This window comes from Triplophysa rosa, linkage group LG4 (assembly GCF_024868665.1).
Source record: "Triplophysa rosa linkage group LG4, Trosa_1v2, whole genome shotgun sequence".
NCBI lineage: Eukaryota > Metazoa > Chordata > Actinopteri > Cypriniformes > Nemacheilidae > Triplophysa > Triplophysa rosa.
The window spans coordinates 4,415,483-4,441,127 of record NC_079893.1 but is presented as its reverse complement, the minus strand read 5'-3'; the positions used below and the strand labels follow the sequence as shown (position 1 = coordinate 4,441,127).

Here is a 25,645-nt window from a genome sequence, read left to right as displayed (position 1 = left end):
TAACCATAAAATTTGCAGTAAAACTAAACTGCGATGAAAACCACGATTACTACACTTTTACTCTAATAAACCATGATCAATTTTCCTAAGCGTGAGGAATTAACGACAGCGATAGATTCAGAAAACAGAGTCTTTTCAAATGTTGACAAGTTAGACAGCACAGAGGAGGAACAGAGCTTTAGTACCACACCAGTGTTTGAGCTAAAGTGGAAAAACGAAGATTAAAGTATTTCACAGCAAGTGTTGAGCAGAGATTTAAGAGCTCCTGGGCAACACGCAGGTTAATGGGCATCTCATGTGGGTGGGAGGGAGCGCCAGAACAGAATAATAAGAAGATATCTCTCTAGATCACTCTTTAAGTACCTTCATAACATGGCAGAGAACTAGAATTCAGAGAATAGATCTTTTTGGAATTTAGTTGTAAGTATTTTAGTTGTACCATGGTTCAACGATGGTATAAAATGGTGATCCCATGAAACACACAAAACAATTGCACAAAAAACTATCAACACAATCCTACTGCAACTCATTCATCTTATGTGGTACAATCTTCTTTTTTTGCCAGTGACACTTAAGTTTAGGGGTGGTTTACTTATATAAATTTGTGCATAATGAGCCGGGCTAAGGGTGATGATGTGAGAAAACAATTTTCACACTGTTTGTGAGACCACGTTAAGTTTAACAGAGTATGCATGCTGAGCGTTGGCCATAAGAGATTGGGTCCTTTTAATTGGGCCCTTTGTTTAATTGTCCCTGTGTACCCGATTGTCAGCATGTGTTGCGTATCCTCGGATTAAAACACGCTAGCGCTTGTTTACTCTTATTGAAATAGCCTCTCAGCGGACGGTGCAATTAGCCGACGCCGGACCAATTAGGAGCTGAATCTAATGCTTATGGCATTCAACACAGTGAGTGGCCATCCCATTAGAGTTAACACACAGATAGATACACTAGCATGAGTCATACTTGTGTCGCAGTTAAGAGCCCGTTCGAGCGCATGCTAATTTCAATGTACATCGAGCTCAACAACGTAAACTCATATGAGCAGGAGAGAATTGATCTGTCCTAAGGTTATTATAGTTTACTAAAACTATTAAAAGTTTTCTGTTGATGAAAATCAAATAAAATATTGGTCTAAATATTGTTTGAAAGTCTACAGCAGTCATAAACTGAAATAAGGTGAGGTACTAAAATTATTAACTGAAAATAATTAAAAACTAAACTCACAATAAATTCAAAATAAATTCAACTAGCAACCCTAATACAAAAGTACTTTACAAAATTGCTCAAATGAACTAAACTCAACATTTAATAAAATATATAAATAAATCACAAAAGAAATATAAAAATAAAACAAAATTAATACCTAAAAACAAAATAAAAAAAATAATTTAAATGCAAAGTAATATTATTAACTAAAATATTTATGTATTAATAATGCATTCATAATCAATATTATTATTTAGACTAATAATAAACATGAATAAAACTAAAATAAAACTGAAAACAAAACTATAATATAAGCTTACTGCTTTCTGTAATTTAATAAACAAGAAAACTATCAACACCAAAAAGTGAAACAATTCATAAAATTAAACTGATGTTTGAGCTGTTTCCCACCAAAATGATGTCACTTCCTGGATTATGATATCAATACAGATCTGGCTTTTTTGCGAAAGATTAACATGATGGAAAGTCATGATTAAAAGTAATCTAAAGAAACTTGTGTAAAAATGATGATTATTATTATTATTATATAATACGATACATATTATAGGGACAAAAATTGCACTACATAGTACAAATGACCCAAAAAAGACTTTGATTTTGTACTCAAACAATACGTTTTTTAACATAAAGCCTACAAGCACTGTATCAAAGCACATAGCTTATAAACTTGTTGGGCTTTCACAGTTTAAATTTGATAACGTTGAGGAAAAATGTCTTTGTTTTGATTGCGGGGTGTGCTGTTATATCTGGAGTTCATAAGACCGCGGAGCTTTATCACGGCTGACAAACCGTAGCTGCCGCTTTCATGATAACGGCAACATTTTCAAGAAGCAAGCTTAAAAAAACAAAATGAATTTTGTCACTGAGGCAGATCAGCAATTTGTTTTATGTTAATAAAGTGAAAAAGAAGGCCCAGTAATGTGGAAAAACATTAGGAAGATTTACCACAGGGGGTTTCCATCCTGTTCCTGGGAGACGCATGTCCTGCAGAGTTTCACTTCAGCCCAAATCAAACACACCTGAAGCAGATCATTAAAGTCTTCAGGAATAGAATGTATGGACGTGTCGTCACTTTACCACGTGAGCACGCCGGAGCGCACCCCTGTGGGCCGTGGGTGGCAAAACACTTAGCAAAATGACTGCTTACAATATCAACATTTCAGTGTCCAGGAACACCTGATTTCTTTGTACGTCGTATGGAAGTCGTAAGCATCACAGTCGAGTCCAGCTCGACTAATAATAATAATAATAATTTCTCCTATAGAGAATGTGAAGCTGACGTCACGCCCTGTGTTGCACGTCCTAATGAAACATTTCTTGTGTTGTGAGACTGGCTGCTATTGGCTTTGGATTTCTCGGGTCGTAACCTCATACGCATCTCTCTCGGCGAGGAAGAAGAGGCGAGGTTAACATGATTACACGGTAAAGACAGCAAGGCCACGCTGATCACTTGTCAACAAAAGTAATACTGTCAATACTCAGTGTCTTTTTCAACAACATGTGATTCTTTTAGTTCCTGTGGAGTCTCCGAATGCTATTTTACATTTTTCTGTTGCTGCTGGGCTGTGTTCTTTTTTATTTTACATGCATATTTATATTTTGTCCGGAAGCTTGCCACCGTGACCGGTCCAAGCTCAGACTGTCATGTGTGTGTGTCCGTGTAATGGAGGAGCGCATCCGTGTCGTTTATCACCCCGGACTGGACCGCGGCTGATGAATTGAAAATCCCATCTAGCTGGACACATTCATTTCACAAAGAACAGCTCTTTTGCCAGAAAGTGTGACAGACGCAACAGACTAAGACTTGACTGAGCTCACAGCGGGCACGGCAGAGGCCACATATGGCATTAGCCTGCATGCATTTGAGACTCTTAATCGCTTTAGTATTCATTGTAAAATTGGGATTTGTGTTAATTGACTGGCACCGTAAGAATACGGGGATGCAAAAATGCACCATGGCTCATAACAGTGCGTGTGATGCCAAAAGAACTGGGCAAATCAAAGCTGTCACTGTACAACAGCGTCCGCTTATGTTTCCCAAGTCTCGTTCCGTAAATATATTTGTTCTATTCAATTTCTTCATAGGGGGTTCAAAAAACGATCTAATACGGTCAAATTTTGATTTAAAGGGACAGTTCACCCAAAAAGTAAAAAATGGTCATTTGCTCACCCTCGAATATTTCCAAATCTGTATGAATTTCTTTGCGCTGATGAACACAGAGAAAGATATTTCTATTAAGGAAGAATGCTTATAACCAAACAGATCTTGGCCATTGACTAACATAGTAGTAGAAAAATGACAATAGTTGTCAAAACTGCCCTGTTTCCTTTCTGACATTCTTCAAGATATCTTTTCAAAATTTAAGTCATGCCCTTTAGTATAAACGTTAGTATAACATTAGCCTAGGCTATCTTAAGAAAACTAGTTTGCTCCAAAACATTGCCAGAATTTGCATATGAGTCAAGTTTTAATGACAGCATTTTGCACTTCAGCTTCTCATCAGATTCCAGGCTGTGAGGTAAACTAAACACTACCGGCGATTTTAAAAGGAGGAGGAGCCACTCATTATGCCCGCCCCAACTTCCTGTTTTGGAGTTACATTAAAGTGGAACTCCGCCCAAAAATGAAAATTCTGCCATTCATTACTCACCCTCAAGTAGGTTAACATCCCTAGGACCTCCGTCTTTCCCCAGAACGCAAATTAAGGTAGTTTTGAAAGCTTTCTGACTCCTCCATAGATTGCAACGCGACCAAACTTCAAAGTGCTGAAAGCGCGTAAAGACATCGTAAAATAGTCCACGCGACACCGGTGGTTCAGTATTAATTAATATAATGTGACGAGGATACTTTTTCTGCGCAAACAAACAAAACTAACGACTATATTCAAAAACTTCCTGATTTGAGGGTTAGTTTCCAGTGCACGGCGTTCCCGAGAGCGATTCTGCCACCGGATGCACTGTCATGTGGCTCGTGTGTTTGGTTGCGTTGCAATCTATGGAGTCAGAAAGCTTTCAAAACTACCTTAATTTGCATTCTGGGGAAAAACTGAGTTCCTACGGATGATAAACTACTTGAGGACGAGTAATTAATGGCAGAATTCCCCTTTAATTACATTAACGTTATAAAAACATAATGCTTCATTATGTAAGGTCTTTGTACACCTCTGAACACATGGTTGTGTATATTATATTGCATTTCTGTCAAAAGATCCTCAAAAAAATGACACAACTGGACTTTTAATCCAAACAAATGGTGTCTGTGTGTAGACATAAAAGTTTAACTTACTGTCACGCAAAGCAAATCCTTTAGAGATTACAGACAGTTTTTATTTTACATGCTAAAAGGCTTTGTTAAAATACTGCAGGGTCCCAGGTGGGGTAGCAGGAACTGGACTCTCCCGATGAGCAATCTGTCCAATCAGACGGCATATTGCCAGCGCTGTCCGTAATGAACAGCCAACATGTGTTGTCATGCAAATGAGCACAGGGTCCTCGCCGCACAGCTCGGCTCATTCTCTTTTCTGATCTCTGGCTAATTCTGCTAATTAGTGCAGGCAGTTTTAGTGTGGATTGCTCTTCTGTGTTTACGTTTTCTCTTAGGACGAGACCTTTTACTACACCTGCACTGTAACACACAGGTGAAGAAAGTTTCAGAAAAGAAGTTTGAGATAGAGGTTATTAGGGTGAATCTGATTTGATTTTTTGAATCTGATTTTGATTTCAAAGGAAAGAAAAAGAAAAAGTTATGTTCCTATAGATTGGTTTGTAAAGCACTGACATTGTGGGTTCAATTACATACTGATAAAATGTATACCTGAAAAGTAATTTTGGACAAAACAAGGAAAAATTTGGAAAAGCATAATTGTAAATCAAAATCTTAACATTTCAGATGTACACTTTAAAAAATAAATGTGCTACAAAAATGTTCTTTACAGCGATGCCATACAAGTACCATTTTTTGTTCCCCAAGAAACCAGAAGTTTGCTAAAAAAAAAAAACATTTTTGTAGTTTTAAGAGGATTTTTTTGTTCCACAACAAAGAACCATACAGACACAAACGGTTCTTCAAGAAGCACCATTATTGTGGTAGTAAAAATGTGCTAAAATGGCATAAAAATAATAATATTACGCAAAAGTCTTAATGGTCCTCATCGTTCCTTTTAATCTTTATATATTCTTTATATAATATAATTCTTATTTTAAATATACAATGTATATAAACATGTCTCTACACACGTAACATATTTCATTAATCCCAAAAGTTGCATTATGCATTTACTTAAAATAATCAGAGAAATAGATGTCGAGTTCATTTTATCAAAACATTTTCACTTCACCTCAAAAACCTCTTCATATACATCACAAGGACATATAGAGCCAAAATATTGTTATCCTGCCCTAAGCCACCCACAGCACTGCTCGCATTCACTGTAACAGCTGGAGACGTCTGCAGAGCAAACGCAAAACATATAATCATGACTTTCCTCATAACCATTAGCATAATTATTGTCAGATGACGAATGCATCGCACAGAGAACTAGTGTCAAACTGTAACCAAACCTGCAGTGACAGATCCCTATATTAATGAAACATTCACATGTAGAAGGTTGCCAGGGGGTTGCAATATGGTTATTTTGGTTTTGCTAGGTTTTTTTTACCAGTTGCTACCCTGATACCACATACACATCTGGGAGATGTCTATTTGCACATCTGCAATACGTCTCTCAGACGTCTGCTGTCTGATGTCATATAGACGTCTAGAAGATGTCTGTAAGATGTGTATGGTTTAGAATGTATGTTCAGCCCTTTCTAAGATGTTTTGCAGATCTCCAGGGGTCTCATTTATAAAACTGTGTGTTGGATCCTTACTAAAAGTGTACGTGCGCTCGAAAGCCCAAAAAATATTCAGACTTATAAAACCGTGCGTACGCACACCTGTAAGCAACATTCGCTTTATAAATCACAGATCACCTGCAACTGTGCGTACGTGAATCATCCCGCCCTGTACACGCCCATTTTTACCCATAAATAGTCAATGCAAAGCACCTCATGAATGCTGATTCGTATATTAATAAGCCTGTCCAATCCGCTTGTTAAGCCTGACGTTTTTATTCAAGATTTGAGTTGGATTTTAGAAGAAGGTGCATTAAACAATCCCTCAATACAAGCGCAAATAACTCTGCAGATTTAATCTTCCTGATAATGTCGATCTTTAACGGATGTGAGGTCAAAATAAATGTGTGTGAAGCATTAATGCTTATAATCGTTTTCACACTTAGGCCTATACTTTCTGCAATCTAAATTCACTAACTCACCATTTGTGCCGCCCCTTGTCTCCAAAATGTGCGTACGCATGGGTCAGAGTTTGCTTACAGGTGCGCACATTCTCCCGTCAAAGTTGTTTTTAATAGATCACAACCTTTGAGTGGAAAGTGGCGTATGCAATTTTCCAGCCCCATTTTGTGCGTACGCAACGTTTATAAATGAGACCCCTGATCTTTAGCAGACATCCTACAGACGTACCTGTGCTATTTGGGAATGGGTGTTGATAGGCCTTTGCTAAGTGATGATAGCGTGTTGTGAGTGGTTGCCAGAATGTTGCTATGAGGTTACGCAGTGAATTTTGCGTGTTGCTATGTGGTTGCTAGGGTGATATTAGTGATTGCTACAGTAGATAGCAGCAGGGTAGTTGCTTACTGTGACGAGGAAGGCGGGACGAGAGCCGCGAGGGAACGGTGCGAGGCCGGTGACGCGAGTGATAATGAGTGTCAGCTGCGCGTTGCACCGGTCTCGCATGGCTCTCGTCCCGCCTTCCTCGTTACACTTACATTCATCCAAAATTCATACATTTAAATCTTCTTCACATTGTAAGAAATAGCCAAACATTGCTTTGAAAAGTCACATGATCTGAAGCAACATTCATGTTTATCAACAATGACTTGAACCGCTCCCTAGTGTATTTAGCCCAAAATAATGCATTCTACAGTATATGGCATATAGAGCGATTCTGGACACGGCTAATGTGCAAAAACTGGGTAAAAGTGTCACGTCAGACTCACTCTCTTGTTAACAGACGCTCTCTTAGCTGAACATCTACCGCACTTCTTCCACTTCGCTGTGTTTTGCATAATTCTGCACTGGAGACTTCTTAAGACTTGTTGCTGTAATTACAGTAAGACAGAGCCAGATGGCTGCTGACAGATGTTATTAACCATACATCCTCAACCTCCATCGCAAAAGCCTTGTAGGTCTCCAAGAGGTTTTCTTCAAACCTCATCCTTCTGTTAGGAACAACAGGAGTAATGAACACGAGACTAAATCAAATGAAGTAAAGATGCACCTTGACTTGAGCACCAAACTTAGAACACTGTCACGTGAACGGGCTGAAACTCAATTTCACAGGTTAGATGTGCATAAGCAAGTCATTCGATTGAATCTGTACAGGTTCTGATAAAATGTATAGCTTTAATGCACTGTATGTCGTTTTTGATTCAAGCGTCTCCCGGTATATATCATCTGTGATGTAGAACATCCCTTTTCATGTTTAATACATCTCACATACTTCTTAAATACGAATAGTAGACGGTTAACTGTGCGGTGCACAATAACACAATGTAACACATTTTTTTAAAAGTTGTGTTTCGCTTGAACTTTTACTGTTTCTTTATGAAGTTTAACATGCTGAATACAATAATCACATTTCTTTTTACCATTGACGGTACTCACAAAATTCACACATTTATACATTTCGGTATTATTACTCGTACGCAGAAATTACACGGTACTGGCATAACAATGAGCTCAAAACTCAAATTTAACAAAACAGTTACTAAAAATGAGTCTTCCAAAACTTCAGAAGTGTACATTTGTTTGTTTTTGTTGTTTATGGGTTTTTTTTTGTACAATTTGTACAGTTTTTGTTTATTTGCAATATACCGATATATTGTAATTAATGATATAAGCTCAAAATTTACTTGAGCTAAATATACACTAAAACATGGGTCTTCAACCGGGGGTCCGCAGTGGAACTGCAAGGGGTCTGCTAAGTACGGCTTACACACATGCAACTTTTTGTTAAAAATGTAAAGCATGGGTACAGAAATATTACAACCAATGTTCTCTTTCAGCTGCGCACGTGCGCGACCGCGCGGACTCATTGAAGCTCCCACCCATTGCAATTTTAACCTGCGTGCGGACAAAAACATCCATTCACGCAGCAGAAGCGATAGAAGAAATGTTATATCTGCATCATAAAAACCGGAAAGGCCGAAATCAAATAAGTACCTATGTCTTTCTTTCAAGACTGTAAGTTTAGAATCAGTGCATTATCCGTCTCCCTTCCGATAAGTCCAGAGCACTCATGAAAGGAGTTGCGTGCAAATAAAGTGCATTCTCAAATATTTCTGAACTTGTGAATTTGTTAAAGCTGTAAAGCGCTAATTTGGCAGGCAAATGACACCACACCGCTTCTGCATTGTAAACTCCGACGAAACTATCGTACGCGTTTAAAATCAATGAAACGTACTGACGGTGCACGTCAAACAAGTTGCCCCAAAAATAACGCGCACTCGTTGCATCATGTTGCTCTCCTTAGTCTGATATGATGCTCTGCAGAAAAAAAACTTGTGAATTTTCGTGTAGCCAGCCGCGACAATGCTGATCGTTGTTTTTTTCTGACGAGAAAGACAACGGAGCTCAGAATGATAAAATAGCGGTGTGTTCTGCAACGCACAGAGAAGCGGGGAGAAAATAAGAAAAAAAAGAATAACACTTAATAAAACGGCCTGCTTTTACAACAGAATGCATAACATCTGCGCTGATTTCTTTCGCATCCAGAGACAACCCCTACCTCCACTAGAATAATCTTTGTGCCATTAACCAGGGTCAGTCATCTCATTGAAGCTTCCATAAAAACTAAGGTTCAGGACAAGTAAATGTTTAACTTTCCATCTCACAGTAAAACGAAAATGTATGATGCTGCAAATCCCTTAAAATAATAATCAAACAATCTATATTAACGATATAAACAACACACAGAAAAGTATGTATGTGCAACAATAACATGCATAATAGTGCTAATGTAATGTCTTAACATTGCTGTGACAATAGGGTTGTTTCTATTTAAATAGCTCTGTTTACACATTTACTATAAGGGGGTCCCTGCCCCTCAAAACGTTGAAGACCCCTGCACTAAAACATTGATGCTACATGAGAATAATTATTACCACAATAATTAGCACCACAGAATTGTACAAGAACTATAAAAAGGTCGGGTAAAATAATCATTTGTTACACTGTGTATACACAAATCTGACATTTTCTTCAAAGCCTTTGGTCTCAACACAGCCAGCCACAAATACCAGTGCATCACTTTGGTGCCGAACAGAGAATCCAGATGAATAACAAGGCTATGATGGGTTTAAATGCAATCTTTCAAAGAAACTGATAGCAATCAAAAGCTGATTTCTGTCGCAGCCCTCAAGAACGTCTAGCATATGAAAGATGTGATGTTATTTATGCGGCTATGATGCAAATACCGTATGATCTGTGTAACCTCTCTTTACACTGCAAACTTCTGAGTATTTGTACGTTCAGTGATTCTCAAGTTAAAACTTACAACCTCACAGCGTGGCTGATGAAAAATTCGCAATAAGGGGGTCGGGGAGTGTGACCAAAATATAAGATCACTGTATAAGCAATTTTACGTCACATTTAGTCATTTAGCAGACGCTTTTATCCAAAGCGACTTATAGAGAGTTCAGGGAGAAATAAGCGATATGTCATACAGGAAAAATAATGCAATAGGTGCTAATGCAAAGTTACTAGTTTCAACAAAAGCTAGACCACTACCTGTTGAGAGAAAGTTTTTTTGTAAAATGATTGTAATTGTAAAGACCACAACACAGTTATTTTGCTGCTTTATATATTCAAATAATTTTTAGGAATGGAGGAAAGCTACGGTATGTCAAGGTTGTACAACGGGCCTGTGCACTGCCATATGCATTTGTTTATGTGTGATAGAACATACAGTACATACACCCTCTTCCCAGCAGCTCCATGCAATTCTTATCATCACAAGTGCCACAAGTTATTCCACAGGGGTAAAAAAAGAAATGAATTTAAGTCGTAAAGGGGTGTCCGATGACTCTGTCCAACCCTTCGACTTCAGTGGGCGGCTATATATAAGTATAGTTGAGTTAAAAAGAATAAGAGGCCATAATAACCCATAGGGAATGTGTGCAGGTTTATCATCATTTCTGCACCCGGCAGAACGCTTTTTAAAGCGTTGTGTGCCTTGTTTTCTGGTACAAATTTACTAAACTTTAGAGAGTACAATGGTAAACTACTGTAAATACACTGTGTGAGATTTACATATGCTTAAAGGCTTTATTTAGAAAAAAAAACATACAATATTGGAAAAAATACATTATGTAAGGGCGGGTTTCTAAAACTTATGGGTCCAGGGACCCGTTAATGGTGACACAATTTTTCAAGCACCCCCTAAAATTATAACAATTAAACATATGTTGTTGTTTTTTCAAACGAAATAAGTCAAAACCAATATCTATTCAATTCAATGCTATTTTATTTATATAGAACGTTTTACAATGTTGCATTGTTTCAAAGCAGCTTTACAGGAAAAAGGAAAAAAATCTATAGCAAAATTCATTATTCATTGACAATTTAAGATCTACTGTAATGGAAGGATGAAGGATCTAATATAATGTTACACATCACACATCCTTTATATTAGGAAAGATTTAGGTATACCTTTCAGAAAATGTACATATAAAAATCATTTTAGATGTTTAATTACTATTTGGAGCTCTGGGGTCTCTAGACGGGGGCTTAATGTACTTATTTTTACGAAAACCTAAAAATACAACCAAAACGTTTCACTTCTTTTAGCTCGAAATTAGACAAAATAAGCTCTAAATGTGCGTTCCCGGCTTAATATGCTAGCAAAGTCACAAATGATTTCCCCCTAGGGGCTGCGGACCACCAGTCCCTGGACCCAACTTTGAGAACCTATAGATACGAAAAGAAACGTATAGATACTGTATATCAATGATATGATAAAACTGCACTGCAGCCTGACATTGTAACACCCATAAAAAATATTCTTTGTTTTCAATAAAGTAAAATATAAATAAATAAAAATATAAATCAGAAAAAAAATTATACTTAAAAAATGCCAATAGTGCAGGAAAAATAATAAAACATTTTCAATTTTGTACTATTTTTCATCTAACTCAAACATTTCTTGTTTTAGGGATGTTCAATTTTTTTCACTAGCAAACAAAACAAAACATAATATATATATATTTTTTTTTTCCTTCTTAGTGAAATTATTGCTGTGGGATGTTCGCAGCCTGAATTTAATGTTAAAATCAAGAGAGAGCTCTGCATTTTTATTGGAAGATGAAAACATGAATGAATGAGCTGCGTTATTTAAAAATGAATACAACAACTGGTCGATGTTGTTGATCTTTCTAATAGCTGTACTATTCAAACTCTGAAGCTTTCTGTGAAATTCATTGACTTGATCTTGTGTAGTCCGGCACATGCCGAGTAAGTGGCCTGGTCCAGACTGATAATACCTAAATTGATGGCCATTGTACCGTCTCTCGAACGACCCGCAGAAACCGAGCCAACATCCGCCACTAAACCTCAAGCTATCTGGAAACCCGATGTGATATTAAGAGACAAGAAACAGCCTGATTAAATATTCTCAACACCCTGCCTGTAAAAACTCATGTAAAACTGTTTCCTGTTTCCAATAAACCGCTCCTTCCACTTTATAGTTCAGTCGACAGCATATTTCATTTGACAAAAACAAGACTGCGAGACTCAATATGTTGCTTCATGAGGTTGAATCTCAGCATTCCGTCCAGTTTATTTACTTCCAGCCAAAACTTTCACCGCACCTGAAACAAGTGATGGATCACGGAGGTATCATCTCACAGCTAAGAACATAAAGCAAAGATTACGGTTTCTCGCAAGGTCCCTTTGAAGAACCAGTAATCCAAGGTGACACCATCACCCAATCTTCTCGCAGGGAGTTTTATGAAGCTTTAAAGAGAAAGAAACTGCCGTGATATTTCTATAGGGCTGCGAGGTGACGTGTGCCCTCTATCTCATCTAAACAGAGAAACACTGAGGCCACGAGGGCTAACGCACACAAGGAGACTCGGAGATGTTGAAGTACAATTGTCTTTTCTTTCTCTCTCTCTCTCGACGTCCTCACAATGCATCTTGTTTCTCCTCTAGTCTCTTCAGCTTCTCTCTCTCTCTCTCTCTCTCTCCGATCCACCTCATCAGTTGCCATTGCTCAGCACATTCTTTTTTATTAAATGTCACAGACGCAAAAGGAACATTAAAAAAAAGCAGACCGCTTATTTACAAGAAACAGTTACGATAAACTCTACAGTTAAAGAAGCGCTTACCTTTTATCAGGTCGAGACCCTAAATGCCTCACAAAAAGGGTCTGTACTAAAAAGGTATTGGGGGGAAAAAACAGGCTAATTGCAAAAAATAAACGGCAACCATACATATAACTTAGCTGGTATAGCCAACCAGATAAAAAATCAAAACCGTGAAGAAAACTCCACAAAAGCGTAAATATACTGAACTTCAAGAGCTACTCAAGGGGCCGTTTTCCTGTTCACCACCCTTTTGTTTGATAAACAACTTTGCTAATGCTAACGTGTGGTGTCTCCACCTGATATCTAATGTAAAAACAAAGTCAAACCCATACAGAACCAATGACCACCAGTCAGTTTTATGTAAGAACATTACTCAGAGCCAAGAAAAAAACTAGAGCGAAACATAACTTTCAATGCTAACAAACCCAATGAGATGCTAAATCATATCTGGAGTAACCTAGAAGTCCTTCATTTTTCTGTAGACCTCATTAGTTTAGTTTCAGATGTCAGTCTTTGATCATATTAGCATTGAAAGAGAGAGAAGCAGCTCAACTGTGAGGGAACCGAGCCAAAAAGCCTGAGGGACAGATGAGTGTCAGAAGGGGGACGAGGGGACCCACAGAAAAAAAAACTTTGTTTTCCAAATTTCAAGTGGGGAAGAAAACAAACTCTCAAGCCAATGACAGGACAATTCCTCTGAATTCCCACTGAATTATCTTCCATCTACATCTGAAAATATTAATTTTATGGATTCATTCTATACTTAGTTACAGTCAAAAGCTGTCAAAACACGGACAACAAAGCATCTGTGTTAATATGGTAAAATATGCCTCCTGGTTGTATTGTAAAACATGAGCCGCAAGTGTCATTTAAAGTTAAGCCTCAGTGACAAATGAATTCTTAATAAGAAGATTAAGCTCGGCAGACATAGCGAACGCTTCCTGCTCATAAAAACACATTCACGTCTAGACGGCGTATCAGTGACAAGCGTAATTACTGTGAGATTCGTCAGAGCTCTCAAACGGAGCTTTAATCCGAGCTGACGCTGAGTAATAATTTGACTGCATTCCCAAGTCAATATCCTTTAGAATTTAAATGTCACATCTCAGCCGGGTCAGATGTGGTGTCATTTATCTCCAGAAGGAGAAGTGACTTAAATAATGATAAATAGAGATATAAATGAAAAACGATAATAAAACTATTTGATCAAATCTAACAAAAAAAGTAAAAAAATGCAAAGAATTGTACTGTGTAGGAAATGAATAATGTTCTTATTAAGCCTCTAGAGAAACTTTATGTTCTCCACAAACTTGAAATTCGTTGTTGTCTTAATTTTAAATTTTAGCTTCACAGTTATCATTTCTCCGCTTTCAATTGTCTAAAAATGAAATGCACTCCAAAAAGTTGGTCATCATAACCTTCCTTTAACCTAAATGTTTCCTTTCTTTGCACATACTGCACAACTAAACTTTGTTTAACTTATTTGTTACGAAACACAAAATACATTGTTTTGTTAACTGTGAACAAAACTGAATCTTATAAACTAGTCCTTTGTCTCACAATGTATGTGATGCCTTCATGGAATCCGAAACATTGTACAAGATATTAAATGTTAAAAATGATCTCATCACCAAATGATGAATTTGGATGAACTCATAAACGACTATTTGAAGGCCACAACAACAAAGAGATGTTCAGGAAGGTGCTTTGGTGTGTGATTGAAAAGGCCTTTTACCCAGACAAGCACCTAACCCTTATTTGTGACCCTGGATCACAAAACCAGTCTTAAGTAGCACGGGAACATTTTTAGTAAAAGACAAAAATACATTGTGTGGGTCAAAATGATCGATTTTTCTTTTATGTCAAAAATCATTAGGATATTAAGTAAAGATCATGTTCCATGAAGATATTTTGTAAATATCCTACCTTAAATATATAAAAACTTTATTTTTGTGAGTGGATGGTCTGCCACAGTGCCCCTGATTAACAACTTCAAAGGCAATTTTCTCAATATTTTGATTTTTTTGCACTCTCAGATTCCAGAATTTTAAACGGTTGTATCTCAGCCAGATATGGTCATATTCTAACAGCTCATATATCTATAGAAAGTTTATTTATTCATCTTTCGGATTATGTAAAAAGCTCAATTTTGAAAAATTGGCCCATAAGACTGGTTTTGTTGTCCAGGGTCACATTTATAGAATCTGAACCTGACATGTAGTTATTCCAGAGGTCAAACTAAACAGCATCATGAAAATCATCTTTAAATGAATATGAATGAGAGATTCTAATTAAATTGCACATTATAGAATTTTTGTCACACATTTATCATCTCAGTGCACTCATCTGTTAACTCTGACCACTCCTGCAAACAACAAACCAATAGATTACAAATATCTCTCTGGATACATGCTAACCACTCACTCATCATGACAACCCCCACCCATTTTCTCCTTGTTCATACACTGCATAACAAAACTTAATTCATGAACCGCCAACGTCGGGTTCGCTTCTCACAGTGGCTCTGCAGAAATATGCTGAGCAGCTATTTGAGCGCAGCGTAGGGGTCTGATGCGCGATGCCAAGCGCGCAGGAAATGCGCGTTCCGCTGAGCGCGCACTCGCGCTGCGCTCCACCAAGTTCCGTTACGCGCACTGGCAAATTAAAATAGACCTAATAAAAGCACGACAGACACGTAGGTTGTAAAGCTCGGGCTCAATCTTTCCAACATTTCATTTATTGTACAGCAATCACCGGTTATGACTTTTCATTGCTTCGTTTAAAAATAGACTAGACAATCTGTTTGATTCTTAACACAACCAAAACAAACATAGTTAAATGGCACGTAGCCTATATAACGAATCAACATCACAAAATGAATACTGAACAATAGCTCACTCCGAAGCAAATCTTTTATGCAGCATTGACTGGAGTGCTCGGGTATTGAACAATCTTTCAACCGGCAAACGTTTAAGTACAGTAAGGTGCGCGTTAACGGCAGCGCGCACCGGACAAGTGCGCAGCTCTCCAAAGAGCCTTTTACGCACGGGTGCTATCACTCACCTGACTGCGCGGCGCTCATCTGAACAACCCCGATGGTGAAGACCAAGCAGCAGCGGAGAAGAAAACGAGTCGGCCACATTTCTGCTTAATTCAAGAAGTTATATCTCCATACATTAACATGTTCAAGAGAAAATCCGGGCATTGACGGTCCAGCTTCTGTTTCTCACGTCTTCGTGTCGGAGCGCATGCTGTAACAATAAACACAGCCTGCTCGTTTTGCCTTTGTGCTGTTTTCGTTTTGAAACTGACCTGTGCCCGATTATCCGGATAGAGGGACTTGTAACCATTTCATCACCTCGATGAATTCGGCACGGAACTTCGGATTGAAGGCTAGCCACGCCCACCGCGTGCCCAGTACCGCCCGCCTTTGGTATGAATGGACAAAGGAGGGGCTTAAGCCACGCCTCCACCACAACTGCTTTGCATAAACACCTGCTTTCACACACTTGCCAAGAATGATGGGATTCAAAAGGTAAACATTTGCCTGCATGCAACTATTTTCTGGTCGGTGCGTATTTAATCATTTGGATTTCAACATGGTTCTCTGAAATATGAAACAGATAAATGACTATCCCAAAAACACGAAGTAACCCTGCAGTATATGGCACATTTATTATTTATGTTCTGTACATGCCAAACTTTATCAAACCAACTTCTCATCACTCCAATTTGAAACGATGTTGCCATGTTCTAAATATGTTTGATCCTCTGTGAACAGTAAGCATGTGACACTGATAACCTCGGTCTCTGTTCTCTGAACTCTGCTCTAGCCACTAGAGGCCCTCACATTACAGTTATGAAGGCATGTTTTACTGTGACTCAGCATATTAAACAGCCCTGCGCTTCAAAGCTTCAGAGTTTAGTTTAGAAGGGAGATGATGTTACACAACAAAAGTATTGTAAAGATGGCCTGAATTCACATTAGACACAATTGGACACGGTCTGTGACTTAAAAACTAAAAAATCTGTTTGTGAGATGTATGTTTGACAAGGACTAGCAAATAAAGGTTATATGGGTTTTAAGACTTAAAAATTTGTTTACACCTTTGGAAATTGTATTTTTATAAACATATTTTTGTGACTTGCACTAAAAAATAAATATATTTACCAAGCTTAAAATAATTTATTATCCAAGCTATTAATTTGTACTAAACATACTGCTGAACCTTGAAATAAATACAGTGCCTACTTTCAAATATGCACTGCTTATTTTATCCGTTCATTTACGTATAAACGTCTAAATGATTTTATAGGAGTGCTAAGACAAATCACATCTATAAAACCAAACTAATAAAAAAAGCTTTTGAAACATTAAAATGGAAGTTCACCCAAAAATAAAAGTTCTGTCATCATTTACTCGCCCTTGTGTCACTTCAAACCTGTAAGACTTTGTTTTCTTCCATAGAACACAAAAGAAGATATTTTGAAGAATGTTATTAACCAACTTTCTTCAGAATATCTTCTTTTGTCTTCTGCGGAAGAAAGAAGGTCATAAAGCTTAAATTTTAAATGACAAAAGGGTGAGGAAATGATGACAGAATTGTCATTTTTGGGTGAACTGTCAATTTAAAACCTTTATTGTTTAAACAGCCTCAGGCCCCGTGATGGACCTCAGAAGACGTCTGTGGGTTTTAGTGAGGGGCAGCATTAGATCGATATCAGAGCAGTATAACAGTCCTTTCAGGACAGAACAAGGGGCATTCACACGAGACACGAGGAAGGATGGCACGCTGCCAGTAATTCCTTGGCACTTTCTACTCGGAGGTGAAGAGTGAGAAGGAACCACGTTTACTGGCAAGATTTGTGTAGACCACAAACGTTTATTTATTGATCTTCTGCTCTCTAGACATTTATTTTCCTTTCAATACAATTTTGCACTTGAGCCTTTAAAAGCAAAGTTTTACTTTAAATTACCATAAGACTAAAACAAGTTGTAAACTATTTGGAAGCGACGAATTTCAGTTGGTCTTTTGTGTTGTTTTGTACTTGAATTTTGACATGTTGGATTTGGAAGTCCCTCCATCCTTCTTGTCAAGTTATTTTCTGTACGTTTTGGTGTTCTCTGTGCTACTTTGGCAGCAGTAGATTTTTCCATTATCATTCTATTCCAAAGTCCGGATCAACTTGAAAAGCCTGCCGAATCTGCTAACAAAGCAATAGTTTAAAATAGTTATTAAAGGGATAGTTCACCCCAAAAGGAAAGTTATTGCATTATTTATTCACCCTTTTGTCATTTACAAACTGTACAACTTTCTTCTGCAGAACACAAAAAGAAGATATTTTGAAGAATGTTGTTAACCAAGCAAGATTCAAGCCCATTGACTTCCATTGTGTTCTACAAATCAAAGAGTCATATACAGGTTTAGAATAACATGAAGGTGAATAAATGATGACAGAATTTTTATTTTTGGGTGAACTATCCCCTTAACATGAAAAAAGCAATAATTTAGCCAAAGTAAAGTAAAGTAAAATAGAATAATTGTATTTAATAAAGTAAAATAAAATAATTGTATTTAATAAAATAAAATAAAACAAAACAATAAAAAATAACGCCCGATTAGCTTCAAACCTCTACCCCTTTCTTCTTCAGTGGATTAAAAAAACAACATTTTAAAAATATTTTGAACAGCTGAAAAAATAAAGTAAATAGTCTTTACGGCCTGTTTTAATATTTGCTAGCACAGACTAGTTTTTCTTTGGTACTCCATATGTAAATTGTACCAATTTAGGAGTAAGTGAATAAAACTATTTTTATTTTGGTGAGCTGCTCCATTAACCAACTAAAAGTCGAATTGTTGGAAAGTTGGATATCAAATAATACGGCAAAACAGTCTCAGCTGTCTGAGCTAGGTTTGCTATCAATGTTAAAACTATCAGATTAAATATTAAAATACCCCTAGGATGCTGGAGACGAGAGGAAGTCAGAGAACAGGAAACATATGAGATGTGCAGACATGAGCAGGCCAAGTACAGTGTAGAGCTGAGTAAATAACCAGTCTGGCTTTTTGTCGCTTAGTAAACACAGACCTTCTCATAGTGGAGATCTTGCTATTTGCACACTGAGGCAGTTGAAATGGAAATCAGAGCCTGAAAACCACCACCCCCAACAGCACCCCCTTAAAAAAGGTCCCATGTACATAAGTTGAACATAAATGTCTGTGAAAAAACAGATTGGGTCATCAAAAGTGGGCGGAGCTAGACCTGATCATGGGCTTTCGAAGTTCTTTCACACAATGATCCCCTTTACATCTTTTGTATGGACACAAACCAATGCAAGTCAATGGGTACCGCCTTTTTATGGTAACCAACATTCTTCAAAATATCTTCTTTTGTGTTCTGCAGAAAAAAGAAAGTTATACAGGTTTAAAATGATGAGGGTGAGTAAATGATTTTCATTTTTGGTGAACTATCCCTTTAATTTCTTTGTAAACAGTTTTATATTTATCAATATTCTGGTGACTTTCTGTAATTAATTATAGATACATGCCTGACATATTTCACATACACATTGTTTATTCCCATGTTACTCAAGGGCATTCCTCTAAAGGGTGTGTGCACATGAGACCGCTTTTGGATCCCGCCTCATTACATCCCACATTTTTAAAAGTGTGAACTAATCAGAATGTTACGGGTTAGTGAGGTGAAAATTAAGGGCATCTCAGCGTTCCCTTCCATCTTTGTCTGCATCCTCCTGTCTCACCCAATACCTGCACAGCATCTCTAGGTCACTGTGTCACATTACGTCGTTGGCCTCCTCTTCAATGATTTATGGCTTTATGCTAATGGCAGATTAAAATGCGACTGCGAGTCGTTTAGGAGGTTAGATGGTTAGGAAGGTGTATGAGAGCGCTCTCTGTATCGTGACAGCTTTTTAGAACACATCACTCCTTTATGATATCGGGGTCAACCTTTTGACCAATTATGGTAAGTAAGTACGCTTGCGTGTGGGTGGACAATCGATTTTCAAAACCCACAGACTTTTCTAATCTGATATTTGTGCCATTTTGTCTCCTTTCACAAAGATCACGTTTAATGAAGGGAACTGTTCATTGGAGAGTTCACAAGCATTGGAATGTGAAATTGAAATTAAAATTCTACCTTGCATAGTTGCTATTATTCAAGTAATTAAGCAATGAGGTAATTTATGACTTGCATCTATGAAATCAAGTTGTCTTGAAAAAGAACATGAAATTGAATGAATGTGAGTGAGTGAGTGAGTGAGTGAGTGAGTGAGTGAGTGAGTGAGTGAGTGAGTGAGTGAGTGAGTGAGTGAGTGAGTGAGTGAGTGAGTGAGTGAGTGAGTGAGTGAGTGAGTGAGTGAGTGAGTGAGTGAGTGAGTGAGTGAGTGAGTGAGTGAGTGAGTGAGTGAGTGAGTGAGTGAGTGAGTGAGTGAGTGAGTGAGTGAGTGAGTGAGTGAGTGAGTGAGTGAGTGAGTGAGTGAGTGAGTGAGTGAGTGAGTGAGTGAGTGAGTGAGTGAGTGAGTGAGTGAGTGAGTGAGTGAGTGAGTGAGTGAGTGAGTGAGTGAGTGAGTGAGTGAGTGAGTGAGTGAGTGAGTGAGTGAGTGAGTGAGTGAGTGAGTGAGTGAGTGAGTGAGTGAGTGAGTGAGTGAGTGAGTGAGTGAGTGAGTGAGTGAGTGAGTGAGTGAGTGAGTGAGTGAGTGAGTGAGTGAGTGAGTGAGTGAGTGAGTGAGTGAGTGAGTGAGTGAGTGAGTGAGTGAGTGAGTGAGTGAGTGAGTGAGTGAGTGAGTGAGTGAGTGAGTGAGTGAGTGAGTGAGTGAGTGAGTGAGTGAGTGAGTGAGTGAGTGAGTGAGTGAGTGAGTGAGTGAGTGAGTGAGTGAGTGAGTGAGTGAGTGAGTGAGTGAGTGAGTGAGTGAGTGAGTGAGTGAGTGAGTGAGTGAGTGAGTGAGTGAGTGAGTGAGTGAGTGAGTGAGTGAGTGAGTGAGTGAGTGAGTGAGTGAGTGAGTGAGTGAGTGAGTGAGTGAGTGAGTGAGTGAGTGAGTGAGTGAGTGAGTGAGTGAGTGAGTGAGTGAGTGAGTGAGTGAGTGAGTGAGTGAGTGAGTGAGTGAGTGAGTGAGTGAGTGAGTGAGTGAGTGAGTGAGTGAGTGAGTGAGTGAGTGAGTGAGTGAGTGAGTGAGTGAGTGAGTGAGTGAGTGAGTGAGTGAGTGAGTGAGTGAGTGAGTGAGTGAGTGAGTGAGTGAGTGAGTGAGTGAGTGAGTGAGTGAGTGAGTGAGTGAGTGAGTGAGTGAGTGAGTGAGTGAGTGAGTGAGTGAGTGAGTGAGTGAGTGAGTGAGTGAGTGAGTGAGTGAGTGAGTGAGTGAGTGAGTGAGTGAGTGAGTGAGTGAGTGAGTGAGTGAGTGAGTGAGTGAGTGAGTGAGTGAGTGAGTGAGTGAGTGAGTGAGTGAGTGAGTGAGTGAGTGAGTGAGTGAGTGAGTGAGTGAGTGAGTGAGTGAGTGAGTGAGTGAGTGAGTGAGTGAGTGAGTGAGTGAGTGAGTGAGTGAGTGAGTGAGTGAGTGAGTGAGTGAGTGAGTGAGTGAGTGAGTGAGTGAGTGAGTGAGTGAGTGAGTGAGTGAGTGAGTGAGTGAGTGAGTGAGTGAGTGAGTGAGTGAGTGAGTGAGTGAGTGAGTGAGTGAGTGAGTGAGTGAGTGAGTGAGTGAGTGAGTGAGTGAGTGAGTGAGTGAGTGAGTGAGTGAGTGAGTGAGTGAGTGAGTGAGTGAGTGAGTGAGTGAGTGAGTGAGTGAGTGAGTGAGTGAGTGAGTGAGTGAGTGAGTGAGTGAGTGAGTGAGTGAGTGAGTGAGTGAGTGAGTGAGTGAGTGAGTGAGTGAGTGAGTGAGTGAGTGAGTGAGTGAGTGAGTGAGTGAGTGAGTGAGTGAGTGAGTGAGTGAGTGAGTGAGTGAGTGAGTGAGTGAGTGAGTGAGTGAGTGAGTGAGTGAGTGAGTGAGTGAGTGAGTGAGTGAGTGAGTGAGTGAGTGAGTGAGTGAGTGAGTGAGTGAGTGAGTGAGTGAGTGAGTGAGTGAGTGAGTGAGTGAGTGAGTGAGTGAGTGAGTGAGTGAGTGAGTGAGTGAGTGAGTGAGTGAGTGAGTGAGTGAGTGAGTGAGTGAGTGAGTGAGTGAGTGAGTGAGTGAGTGAGTGAGTGAGTGAGTGAGTGAGTGAGTGAGTGAGTGAGTGAGTGAGTGAGTGAGTGAGTGAGTGAGTGAGTGAGTGAGTGAGTGAGTGAGTGAGTGAGTGAGTGAGTGAGTGAGTGAGTGAGTGAGTGAGTGAGTGAGTGAGTGAGTGAGTGAGTGAGTGAGTGAGTGAGTGAGTGAGTGAGTGAGTGAGTGAGTGAGTGAGTGAATGATTAATGAGTGAGTGAGTGAGTGAGTGAGTGAGTGAGTGAGTGAGTGAGTGAGTGAGTGAGTGAGTGAGTGAGAGTGAACGGATGACTACTGAGTGAGTGTTAGTTAGTTAGTTAGTTAAAGTCTAAAGAGTTTCTAAGCCTAATTATTGTACTACAGGAATCACATTCCAAAGTTACATCAAAATAACACTTATAGAGATGTCTTACCGAATATCACAAAAATACTTCACGCGACATGCATCCATCATTACTTTCCCGTCCTGACTGTTCTCAAGTATTCAACAGACACCCTAAACAAGCGGCTTTTAATTCAGCAGCTACTGTATCTCTCCTCCAGCAAAGTCTTTTAAATTGACAGGCGCCTGACAGCAGTTGTCAGTCACACACAGCTGCCACACACAACAAAAACACACACCAGAAAAACATTGCAGCCGTGATACACGCTACACATGCGGCGTGGGCGGACGGTGATATAATGCAAGCGGTCACTCTGTCATTGTGCTGGGAAAATGTGCAATGTGAAAATCCTGATATTCCTCTGCCGGTGACGCTTCTGTAAAGCTCCGGGGGCCAAATTCACTATCCTGCAAGACGAGTGAAACATCATTATCAATTTCACTGCACGATCTGTTCTGTGCCAAAACAAGTATTGCTTCAGAGTCAGTCTAAAAGCCAATTCAATTGCATGAGGGTCCTCTAAAATCACTGCTAAATAGCCCTAATAAAAAATATTTTATTAATACCGTAAACCAAAATCCCATTTGAACTGAACCTGGCCTAAACTCATTTAATTACTTCCTTTTTTAATTATGTGACTTGACATTTACCGTAGGCTTTCCTAAGTTAACGCTGACCAACTTCTGACCTCCGAGTCAGAATATCCCAGACCGGGGGAACAAAGACAGATTCTCTCTTCGTGAAGCAATTTCACAACTCCTTCAGAAATGTCAGCATTCGGGCATACAACATTACCATTGGCAGAATTTACATGAGTAAATGTCAATAATCCCACCTGCTTTCACCAGACATCCACACAAAGCATGAAGATTAAAATGAAACCGAGTGTTTGTAATAGAAAGCGCGAGTCATCCCATGTTTATATATAATCTGTTTTCAGAGTTTGTCGGTGCTCAACATGACCATTTGAATGATATTTCATGTCATTTTTGAATTATTTCCTGCTGCAATTATTCTGCTATTCATAGCATACATATAAATATTAAGTTACTTGTTATTGCAGCAAAAGTTGTAGATTTAAGACATAATTCCAACAAACAATCCAGAGAGTAAGGCAGTAAATAAGATGGAAATATTTTACAACTATTTGTTGACATTTTGTAGCCTTGTTATTCAAATATTCATTTTCTGTTATAACCAACACAATCTCACTGCAAAATCGTAACTATTTTACTAATTCGTAGGAATTTGTTCGATCTTATTTGTACATTTTAGTACAATTTGCTTTCGCACCAGTGACATTACAGTTAGGGGAGGGGCTTCAGTGTTTCTTTTATCTATTAATCGTATGTTTTTGCACAATTCACAACGTACAAATTCTTACGAATGAGCTACCTCGTGTTACCATTACAAAAGTTTTAGCAACATGACACCAAATTGTAGTTCATAAAAAGTCTTGTTGCATCCCTGTGACACAAAACAAAACCAAAAAGAGCTATCGTCGATGATTTTATTCTACAGTACAAATTCTGGCCACTGTAAGTTTTAATACTGGACAAAACTGACAGCAAAAAAAGTTTTTTAATAAACAAAAAATTGAGTGACTAAGAAAAAGGTAAACCTTAATTCAAGATTATTTTTCTTACCCCATTGGCAGATTTTTTTGCTTGTTTTAAGCACAAATTCACTGAAATTTCATTTTTTTTTTTTAACTAAAAACAAGACTTATTTTCTTAGGTCATTTTGCTCATCAAGAAAATGCATCTTGATTCAAAAATGTGTAGACATTTTTCCTGGAAAACAAGAAAAAAAGACTAAGTAAGAAAGTAATTTTTGCAGTGCACTTGTAGTGACCAACCGTCCCCTCAGCACCTTACATGTTTTAGTATTAACCAATCACAGGTCATCTAATCATAAGAAATGACAAGATATAAATAATTATATATAATTGAATTAAACATGAATACACTATATGGGAATATATGAAGCTGTCCAAAAATCACCTGTAATACTGTCCACAGAGTCAAACCAGCAATTTGACACATTCAGGGGGAAACCGATGTAATCGAGTTGAATCCTGTCAAACCCATCCAACAGATTCAAACAAGATTTACTAACGGAATACAGATCTCCCTTTGGTCCTTCATTAACAACAAACATTATTAAATAATTCATGACGCTCCCCCTTCACTCTCTCTCACACACACACAAACAAAAGAAGTGTTTTCAGCTCTTTCGTTTGGTCTGTTTCTCTGAACGTCACATCGGGTCATTTCACAACGTACCATCCAAGGGTGACCAATCAAATCACCCTGTTTAATCCTTCAAATCTAGTACCTGAATCTCAACCGTATGCAATGCATCTATTAGTACAGATGATCCAATAGGTAACTGAAAGACTGCAGTGCTGCAATCTATATAACCCCCTTCTTCTCAAACATTCAAGCCTGTTTTTGGTCAAGTCAGCATGACCGGGTGGTTTTATTTCAAGAAGTTCAAAAAAGCAGACATCTGTGCTTTTAACATGGAGATATTTTCACATTTTCAGTTATATCCTTTCGTTCGAGTGGTTACTGGTTCAAACCCCCAAAACAGTATCATCACTGTGCCCTTAAAGGGATAGTTCACCCAAAAATGAAACTGAAAAAAGTTCACCCCACTAGTCAAACCTGTATGACATTCTTTCTTCTGCAGATCACACACAAAAATAGATATTTTAAAGAAAGTTGGTAATCGAACAATGGCGGTACCCATTCACTTCTACTGTGTGGACACAAAACCAATGCAAGTCAATCGCTACCGCCGCGATTTGGTTATCGACATTCTTCAAAATATCTTCTTTTGTGTTCTGTAGAAGAAAGTCATACAGGTTTGAAATGACCAGAGGGTGACTAAATGATGCCAGAATTGTCATTTTTTGGGCGAACTATATCCCTTAAACTTCAGGTGTGTGCTGGGAAATTTCCATCTATCTAAAGCATGATCTCATAGGAATTCTTGACTATTGTATAAAGTAGCTAAATTATATGAAATAATTCAATGCAAATCATACAAAGATGTAAAATGAATAGAAAAAAACAAAGCCCCATCCTAAACCTTATCTTCACTGGCGCAAAAGCAGATCTAGCCAAAAAACAAACAAGATTGAACGAACTCATACAAATTAGCCACCCTGTACAATAGTTACGAATTGTCAATACATTGTTTTGCCAAAACACGCTTGTCTGGACTCTATTACCTGAGATAAATGTGAAATAAATGTATTAACAATCTCATAGCAGTTCACTATATTATGTTGGTAACGAATTCATATACATTTGTACGATCTCGTTCGTACAGCTTCATACAATCTGCTTTGAGATATGGGACCTTCATGCTTCCTTTATTAATAATCACATTTGTGTACAATTCTCATC

General features: G+C 38.4%; 2 protein-coding genes across 3 annotated transcripts in view; one reads left to right on the top strand and one right to left on the bottom strand.

Annotated features, from left to right (window-relative positions):
* The window catches only part of LOC130553382 (receptor tyrosine-protein kinase erbB-4-like), a 128,932-nt gene extending 112,891 nt beyond the window's left edge, over nucleotides 1–16,041 (bottom strand). The window contains exon 1 of one of the 2 annotated variants that reach the window (XM_057332316.1): nucleotides 15,720–16,041. In XM_057332316.1, the coding sequence (XP_057188299.1) occupies nucleotides 15,720–15,798 (79 nt within the window). In that variant the 5' untranslated portion in view covers nucleotides 15,799–16,041. The remainder of the gene's footprint in view (nucleotides 1–15,719) is intronic. The other variant, XM_057332317.1, reaches the window with a different exon arrangement.
* Nucleotides 16,042–16,081: 40 nt separating this feature from the next.
* The window catches only part of LOC130553380 (uncharacterized), a 35,446-nt gene continuing 25,882 nt past the window's right edge, over nucleotides 16,082–25,645 (top strand). Inside the window, exon 1 of the mRNA XM_057332311.1 lies at nucleotides 16,082–16,191. The gene's annotated coding sequence lies outside the window, so the exon portion shown is untranslated. The remainder of the gene's footprint in view (nucleotides 16,192–25,645) is intronic.